Here is a 10,000-nt window from a genome sequence, read left to right on the forward strand (position 1 = left end):
CGAGCGAGCGCGAAGGGGAGAGGGAGCGGCGAGGAGGCCGGTCAAGTGCACACCGAGAGACAGAGACGCACGTGCGAGTGGGCACAGGAAGGATAGGCGGATGAGGATGAGGAGAACGAGGAAGAGGTGGCGAAGGAGGCGGAGGAGGTGATGGAGGAGGAGACGGCGGAGGAAGGTTAAACCGTCGGGATCGCGGAGGGGAAGAGAAGCCGAGAGCCGATAATCTCCCGATTCCCCGTATACTACTTTCTCTCCCTTCTCCGAGGCCGGCCGACGAAGAGGATGCCGCGCGGCGAACGACCGCTCGACGAGGATCGAGGATCGTCTCCGCTGCTTCTCCTCGGCTCCTCTCGTCCTCGAGCCCGAGCCCGAGCCCGAGTCCGAGCCCTCGTCGTCCTCGCAGTGACGCGCGCGCGCTCCCAGCGTCGTGACGACGCCTCAGCCCCGTAATACCCCTCCTGCAAGTGCACCCGGAACCGCGCCCCAGCATGTCGATCCCCGGATCGCCGTCGATCGGGCCCCGTTCGCCCTCAACCTCGCTTCGCACTCCCCTGCGCGTGGCCTTGCCGCCCCGACGCATCCACCACTTTCCACCGCCGCCTGCATCACGCGCCCATTATTTTTCCGCTAAATCACGAACGCGCCTATGGCGCGCTACTCCGCTCTAATATAAAGTTCGAGCCGAGGCCCGCGAAGAGAAATGCTGATTAAGTGAAGTACTCGCTCGAGGTAAGAATAGATAGGCTCGGGCTCGGCCAGCACAATAACTTGTTTTATATTACACGACCGGCTCCGCGAGCAAAATACCGAGAATTCTGCGCGCATTGCGTAATATCCCAGTACCATAATATAAAAGTCTTAAAAACAAAAAAAAAACAAAAAACAAAAAAAAAAAAAAAGACAATAACAACAACAGCAACAACAACAAAATAAAAAAAACTACCGGCGAGTGCGTGCCTTCGTTAGCCGGCGTTCAATTTCCAATATTTACCATCATTACAAAGAGTGCGCGCAAGGGTTGTATTATTTATGGGACGAATAATATCCGCGGCATGAATAATGAATAAATGAATAATGCCGGCTAAACTGCCTGATTCAGGACTTTTTCACATTCGCCTCCTTCACAATGCCAACGAATACTTTGTGATTTCATATACTCACTTATCCAGTGTATTATTCTCTATTTCGTATAGCTTCGCCATCCATACGTATCGCCAATGCAAAATAGTTCGGCAGGACGGGGGATTGTAGCTAATGCTGTTATTGTTATTATTGTTATTGGAGTGGGGCGGCCGTAGTCGCTATTGAATTCATTAGTACGAGTGAAAAACAAGCGATATTTATTCCCCTCGCTGTCATTCAATTAACCTCGACGAGGTATATAGAGTAAAATACTCGATGGCTCGGGTGGGAAAGGGGAGTCCCCTAGCTCGAGCCATAACTTAATCCGGCCGTAAATGCACGAAGTTAGAAGGAAAGGCGATCGAGGCGCATTGCAATACTTGCGAAAGCGTCGCTCGCCCCGGCAAACTAGTGGCACGACACGCGTGTCGAGATCGATCAGCGGTGCACACTTCTCGCGTCCCGCCGTCTCGCGGCTCCGTGAACTCTGGCCCCGTCCGTCGGCTGGGCCTGAGCTTTCCCCGGCTCGACAGACAAGCAGATAGAGAGACAGAGAGAGACAGAGAGAGACAGAGAGAGAGACAGAGAGAGAGACAGAGAGACAGAGAGAGAGACAGAGACAGAGAGAGACAGAGAGACAGAGAGAGAGAGAGAGACAGAGAGAGACAGAGAGACAGAGAGAGAGACAGAGACAGAGAGAGACAGAGAGACAGAGAGAGAGACAGAGACAGAGAGAGACAGAGAGACAGAGAGAGAGACAGAGACAGAGAGAGACAGAGAGACAGAGAGAGAGAGACAGAGAGACAGAGAGACAGAGAGATAGAGAGATAGAGAGACAGACAGAGAGAGAAAGAGAGAGAGATAGAGATAGAGAGAGAGAGAGAGAGACACCCGCGCGACTTACGTAACGCGATCGACGCGGCCGATCGAGCTCACACACGGCGATGCTCCGACTGTCCACAGGCGTACCTGCAGGCGGTGCGCAACAACCGGGGCGACCTGAGGCTGGCCCTCGCCGAGTCGACGCGCCAATTGTCCGGGCAGCAGTCGTCGCCAGGGCCCCGAGTCCTCCAGCACACCACGAGGTCGAACAAGGTCGTCGACACGGAGCGCACGCTCGAACGCAGCGAGCTCAAACAGGACGGGCAGATCGTCACCGAGAGGAAGACCACCGTCGAGCACGAGGAGGTGAGAATTTTTAGCCCTACCGAACCACAGACCGTCCACTATTTCTCTGATATCCACCTCTATCTTTGCCTCCGACTCGACTCTCCCCCCCCCCCCCCCCCCCCCCCCCCCCCCCCCCCCCCCCCCCCCCCCCCCCTTCCCCTCCCTCCGACATCACCCAACCCCATGGCCCCGTGAGCGCACACCACGCGTACCTCGAGTCGTACTATTCCGAGTGCACGGGGACATCGAATTGACTTTTTCTTGCTGGCAAGCATCTCCCGGTTAATTTAGGAAATTCGCCAGTTTAGCCGTACTTACCTTATTGTTCAATAATTCGCGCGTTTTACCGGAGCATTTAACGATCGTCGCATTAAGAGCCTCGTAACAACAACAACAATTAACATCGGGATTTACAATAATAGTTATTTACAATATAGTTGTTGATTGATTGCTATAATTCACAGTACACTTACGTATGCTTGTAATTATTTATTTTTATTAACCGGCTTTTCTGCTCCTTTATTTACCCGTTAATCAATTTATTCGCATGTTTTTGTTTTTTTCTTTTCTTTCGTCAATGTTGCTATTATTAATATTATGATAACAAGTCTTATTATTTATGCGACCGAATGTCGTGTAACGCGTCTATATAAATGACAAATGTAATTGAAACGCGCGAGGGGTAAAGAAAGGGGGACGAGGCCATTGGCGATAAATAATAATCAGGAACGATTTTTCGACTTTACGTACGATCGTGCAATATCTGACGCTTGACTGGTATTGTCTCGGCTCTTCGACGCGAAAATTCAAAAACTTTTAACGACACTAAAGTATTAAAGGTATTAATAATGGCCAATCGATGGAGAGAAATTTATTTTCATCTTCGGAATTGAGGTGTTGCGCGAGGCAAGACGTATGACTCCATAACCATCGCCGCTAATTGAATAAATGACCAAAGTTTTTGACAAGTGTTAAAGCGTTGTGGGGGCTCGAGCAATTAAATTATAAAACAATGAACATCTGCCGAAATGAAAGTTTATGCGCGCGAGAGATGAGTTGTAGAGGAAGGGGCTCTCTCTCTCTCTCTCTCTCTCTCTCTCTCTCTCTCTCTCACTCTCTCGCCTTATTCACTTCACGTCACATCGCACGCATATAAATTCTTTCCTCGGCGAGACAATTGCCTTCGTTATTTATGTACGGGAAGATTTAATATTATCTTAAGCAGCTGCTGATTTGACTATTACACCGCGCTGTAAACTCGGTAATGGCGAGAACACTTGGGCCCGCTTTTCACTTTTTCCCAATGATTAATGTCCCACTCGACGATTAACAATCGCGCTCGTGCTCCCGCAAGCGAGTTCGCTTTGCACTTTACATGCGCGTTCGCGCGCGCACCACGATTTATGAATACGGCGCGAGACAAGCAACGGATGAGATTAATCAAATGAGCATAATTAGGCGACTTTCTAATGTCACCTTTCCCTCGGCGCGTCGGCGGTGAATTTTCGAATTTTTGAATCCAGCCCAAAGCCCTTCCCCGAGTCCCCTCGCCTCTCACACGTCGTGTCTACGATATGTATGCTGAGAGCTGGACGAGGATAGGGACAAAAGGCAAAACAAAAACAAAAAAACGACAGAGAAAAAGATAAATAATGACAATTGTTCGCCGCTCGGATAAACGTATGGTGCGAGCGTTGAGGATTACGCGGAATTATGTTGCATCTGTCGATGATAAGAAACAAACAAACAAACAAACAACAACAACAACAATAACAACAAAAAAGTAGGAGAAAAAAAAAAAGAAATAACGAAGGAAATAAAGAAAAAAAGGCCTCGCACATCCGTGTTGCATGAGAAAAAATTGTTTCGAGATAATTATTCCGTCACGTAATGGTAGGAGGCTAGGGTGGGGGTATCAATTTATTAAATTACATTAACCGGTGGCTTCAAATCTCTACGCTTCAAAACACACACACGCACGCACGCACGCACGCACGCACGCACACACGCACGCACACACGCACGCACGCACACGCAAACACAAATTGCTTGATAACGATGTTACCTTTTACCTTTTTATTATTATTTTCAAAGTATTTCTTCCAATTTGAAGATTATAAACTTATTATATATTGTGACGCATAAAGGCATCGATAATATTTTTGCATCGATTGCCAATGAAATGCCAACTTAATGAAAACGTTAATTTTATTCGTTCGCGCCGGCATTTCCATGGTCAATGCTAGTCTAACGAGTTATCCAAGATCATTTTCTATTATATAAATTCTATCAATCAGCTCGAATAAAGCTTATTGAATGTTGTACAGGTAATTGCATCTCTCTCGTAAGCGGTAGTTTTCACATATCTTTTAATGAACTCTCTGATGGTGTTTAGCATTTTTAGCAAAAGGCATAAAAGTGTGATGATAAATTTTTAAAAATTGACCATTGAGAGGAGCTTTTAAAGATCCACCTCTTAACATTATATTCCATAGCTTAAAGAGAAAGCTAAAGATATTCGCATTCGAAAGTTATTTCCAATGAGAAAATAAACGATGAAATTAAACGAAGAGTAAGCGAATATAATGAGATATGCTAGCTTTAATGCCATTTAACGTTGCAAATGCTTATGTGAAAACATATAATTGGCCCACGGTCTTTCAACCTAGAATATTATTTATTATTCTCAAATATGCAAATTACATTATCATTATTATATATAAATGCACGCATACACAAACATGCTAAGCTTGATACGAATGCTCATTCAAAAACATCATTTTTCTTCTTCGTTTACGAGTAGGATAAATAATTACATGTAAAGTTTTCCATTTTATTCGAATACTTGTCGTGTCAAGAGTAACGAGAAAGTTGAAACTTATCCGAGGGAAAGAAGGTTGAAAATTATTTTAATAAAGTCTTTAAACAAATCGATTAAATGTATTATAAATAATTCACTCGTTTATTCCGGCTAATATTACGATCAAATCACGAAGCGAATAGATAATTATAATATAAAGCATTTGTAATTATTCCAGACGATTAAAATGGAAATGATTTATCGAATATGATTATAAATGATAAATGCCCGACGAATTACGAGATATTTAAGGTAGCTAATAATTTGAAAAATGTTATTTACGTTTATTGAAGCCCGAAGATTATCAAAATAAGAAATAGAGTACTGAAAAGAATAATTATTCGATGAATTTATAATAATAGTCCCTCGGCTATTATATATAAATAAATCAAGTTTCTAATTTAATTTTGTAATAAACGGCGCAAGACGGTATCGCGATGAGGAAATAAAATTAAAAAAAAAAAAAAAAAAAAAAAAAAAAAATTAAATTAAAAAAAAAATCACACTAATTGCATAATATAGCTTGGCATACTCTTTTTTCTTTTTTCTTTTTTCTTTTTTCTTTTTGAAAAGCAGCCGATCAATAAAATCAAACTCTAAGAAGACGCTATTTAGTATTCTCCATTAAAAAGTTAACGCGATCATTTTATACTCCATAAATGTCGTCCTTCGATTTGCTGTATCGATTTTATTGCGTTAATTATCGATCTGTTCAATGTCGCAGGAGAAATAAAATGTAAGGGCAAGCATAAGCTGATAATACTGAGTTATTAAAAATTTCCGCATAAGTGATTTTCGATGTTAACGACAGTTCTCTTTCCCCTACAAGCCTCTCGCTTATAAAATCCATAATCTTCCTTTTCTTTCCCTGTAAGTGCGTGTACGGCGTAAGGTCGGCGTCGCAACGCCGCCTTAAAGAAAGCAAAGAGGCATAAAGTACAAGCCGATTATTTTAAATAAAATTTCCGCTGCTAGTCTGCCCACCTGTCAGACGAATGATCCCATTGATCGGGGCCGTAATGATAAATCATTTCTTATGTGAAATACAGGCCGACGCCTTGGACATTACACACGGCTACTTTTCAGTGAACGCAAGGACTATTCGTCGGAAAGCCGTCGCTTTTCCTCTCCCAACACCAATCGCTCATATTCTTTCACTAATCCCCTCCACATCCCTCCGCTACCAAACACCCCAACACCCTAACACCCCACATTCCTCGACAATATTTCTAATAATGTTTCTAACCATTGGGTTTACGTAAACACACGCACGCGCCCATAGATAAAGGACGACGAGTTGCCACAGGAGCTCAAGGGTTCGGAGGAGATGCGGGAAACCCGGAAAGAGGCGACCCAACGCTACTCCAAGACTCGGGACGAGGACATCGTCGACTACGTCTGCAACGGGGAGCGGTTGGCTCGCGAGATGCGCTATGTCTCGGAGACGACGGAGGCGGAACGGACGGGAGATTGGCCATCGGAGCCGCGCTCCACGCGTCACCACAAACACGGTTCGTCCACGTTTGGAGCTTCATATTAACACCCAAGACGCGCGGCACTGAGCTCATTAACACCACCCCTCCTCCTCCTCCTCCCCCTTCCCCAAAACCCCGAATCCCGCTTTCATGTTTATATTATCACTTACCTGACCTTAATGATAAAAACATATATTTTGTCTCTTTGTTTGGGATTAATCGATCGCACGCGATACTAAAATCGCCATTGCCGACTGAGCCTCGACCGGCAGCTTCCCTTTCAGGGCTCTGCTTTCGAACGTTCACGAGAAAAAGGGATGGGTAGGGAGTTGAGGGGCAGGGGTGGGAGAACGAGCGAGGGTGAGTAGGCGGGAGGATGGGTTGAGGAAACTGTGAGAGGGGGGATATTATTTGGAGAGGAGAAAATAGAGAAGAGGCGATGTCAGCTCTCCTATCTATGCTGTAACTTTGATTCGAGCCTACGGAGGGATGAATGCAAGTACATTTTATTGCATTGGGATTACACGAGTGGCGATCCTTTCACGCGATCTGGTCAATGAACGATGATGCACACAACCTTGGTAAACGTCCGTCAACCTGGTGCTATTTATCAAAGCGATAAAACCTTTCCTCCCTGGAGCCTATTTACATATAAGATTATTATATTTTTCTAACATTACCGCAAGGATAACAAGGATGACAAAGGTACTTATTAACGATCGATAACGGTGGACGTTGTTCGTTGACCATCCAAGGACTCGCCATTGGGATAATAGGAATGTCGGTGGAACTCGGTGGCAACCGGATTGGTACTCCCGTTTGGCCAATCTGAACGCCAATTTACAAAGTTACAGCACAAGTCAAACAAAGTCCTTAAAGCGTTCTAATATCTAATGTCGCACGCTCTCTCTGTCTGTCTGTCTGTCTCTCTCTCTCTCTCTCTCTCTCTCTCTCTCTCTCTGTCACTCGACGAGCGATTGCTCGAAGGGAACTTAAACGCGCCCGCGACCTATCGGCCAAGTCCCAGACAGTTGTAACGGGTCCACGTCTTCAGACACGCCGAGCAGCGTTGGCGCGTCGCGTAAGGAGCTGGAGGAGGAGGACGAGGCGCGCAAGTTCGAGACGTCCAAGTGGCTGGAAAGCCACTTTGGCAGCGAGTCCCGCTCGTCCAAGGGCTCGATCGACGACGAGCCCGCCCCGGGCGGCACGAGTTACATCAACGTCACGATGAAGTCCTCGTGCGCGCCCCAGCAACGGCGCACCGTCAGGGAGCCGAGCTCACCCAGCCGCTACTTCCGGGGCATCAGCGAGTGGTCCGAGAGATACCAGTCCACGGGTGCGTCCGACACTGCGCAGCTTCCGCTTACATGTAGCAGCAGCCCCCGTTGTTTTTTTTTTTTGTTTATCTGTCTGTCTGTCTGTCTGTCTGTTTATTTGTCTGTTTGTCTACCTATTGTCTATTTATTTGTTTGTCTAGTATCCTTGCACATGCGTTAGCTCTTGGTCTCCGCTCTCGCGAAGAGCGAGACTAGACACTCCCGCGACCAGATACGTCACTGAAACTACTACTACTACTACTACTACTACTACTACTACTACTACTACTACTACTACTACTACTACTACTACTACTACTACTACTACTACTACTACTACTACTACTACTACTACTACTACTACTACTACTACTACTACTACTACTACTACTACTACTACTACTACTACTACTACTACTACTACTACTACTACTACTACTACTACTACTACTACTACTACTACTACTACTACTACTACTACTACTACTACTACTACTACTACTACTACTACTACTACTACTACTACTACTACTACTACTACTACTACTACTACTACTACTACTACTACTACTACTACTACTACTACTACTACTACTACTACTACTACTACTACTACTACTACTACTACTACTACTAGTACTAGTAGTACAAAATCCGATACCAATCATTGACGCTACTCCTAATACTACTGCTATTTTTGCTATTAATTGGTATAGTTTTCTTGCTTCTTACAATGTATCTTGTTACCTTTTCCTACGCGCTAACTTGGTGTTGGTTTGTTGCAGACCTTGGCTTTTCGCGCTTTCTCAAATGTCCAGTCAACAAACAGTCCTCGAGTCAATTGTTCATACCCTTACTTTCATTTTGGTGTATCGATTAACTTTCGTCCCGACCATCCTTACTAACGTGGTGCTACGGTAAGATTCGCTGTAGTCTGGATACGATACGAAAGGGCTTCCACGGAGTTCATAAAGACGCAGGATCATAAAGTCACGTGCATCTTTCCTCTCTCTCCTTCAGAAAAGCAGCATAACGATGTCCGAGCCAAGTCACCGCCTCAGTACATCCTGGAAACGACTAGGGAATCGACGCACCTGAACGGCCATCAGCCGTCGCAGGAAAGCCAAAACTCGAGGAGTCAGAAGGAGACATCTTACGCGCGTAGTTACGACATGTCGCGGCGTCATCAGGAACGTCACTCGCCCCCGCATGAGACGCGCGAGAAGCCGAAAATCGATCCGCCATCACCGCCGCTTCGCAGGAAAGCTCGAGAGCAGGTCTGTCATTGATTTATTTCAAAATCCCCGAAGCGAATCGCTTTCATCGATGCCTTTGACTCTTTGGACTCTTAACAATGTCCGTTCTACTCTCGCTCGGAATCGCTTATTCTTACAATACAATAATCATGAAATTTATAAATCTTTTAATTGATTGCTCAGCCTACGTATATTGGTATTATTCCATTAATAATCCGATACACGTATGCGAAGGTGATCGGTCGTTAGCTAATTTATAACCGATTGATGATTAATCAGGCTCGAAGTGTGCCTGCTTTTAAAGGCAAACAAAATACTCTTACCGATCGACTTAATGTGGATAGAACAAAAAACAAAACAAAACAAAAAAGAGAGAAAAAAAACCAAAAATCTCAGAATAAAGTGGAGTTTGCCGAACATGGAGGATCGGTAGACGCCAAAAGGATCTAAATCGTATCCCCGCAGCCCCATAAAGTCCCATATGCATTGTGCATTACAGCAGGCGACGAAGACAAAGTCGAGGACGGAGCGGGTGTACCAGCGGGAGCGGTCGCTGGAGCGCGCGGGCAGTCCGGTGCACGTGGTGCAGCGCACGTGGGAGAACCGGAGCCGTGACGCGTGGGAGGAGCGTCGGGGTCGAGGGGGAACCGAGTCCAGGTCGGTCTCGCCCTCGCCCGCGAGGACCGACGGCAAGAAGGACGACCACGGCAGACCCTCCAAATGTAAATTGCTTTCTTTTCCTGTTTTCCACTTGGCTTGTGCCCACTTTGCCCATCCCTTCCCTCTTCATCCCCCGCCCGC

At 45.7% G+C, this 10,000-nt stretch overlaps 1 protein-coding gene across 1 annotated transcript in view; it reads left to right on the forward strand.

The window, feature by feature from the left end:
- chas (chascon) overlaps window positions 1-10,000 on the forward strand; it is a 42,579-nt gene that overhangs the window by 28,039 nt on the left and 4,540 nt on the right. Inside the window, exons 6-10 of the mRNA XM_011501992.1 lie at window positions 2,086-2,310; window positions 6,435-6,663; window positions 7,682-7,963; window positions 8,964-9,220; window positions 9,699-10,000. The exon at window positions 9,699-10,000 is cut by the window's right edge and continues 151 nt beyond it. Of these exons, the coding sequence (XP_011500294.1) occupies window positions 2,086-2,310; window positions 6,435-6,663; window positions 7,682-7,963; window positions 8,964-9,220; window positions 9,699-10,000 (1,295 nt within the window). The remainder of the gene's footprint in view (window positions 1-2,085; window positions 2,311-6,434; window positions 6,664-7,681; window positions 7,964-8,963; window positions 9,221-9,698) is intronic.

The sequence above is a fragment of the Ceratosolen solmsi genome, unplaced genomic scaffold (assembly GCF_000503995.2).
Source record: "Ceratosolen solmsi marchali unplaced genomic scaffold, CerSol_1.0 scaffold23, whole genome shotgun sequence".
Taxonomy (NCBI): Eukaryota; Metazoa; Arthropoda; class Insecta; order Hymenoptera; family Agaonidae; genus Ceratosolen; species Ceratosolen solmsi.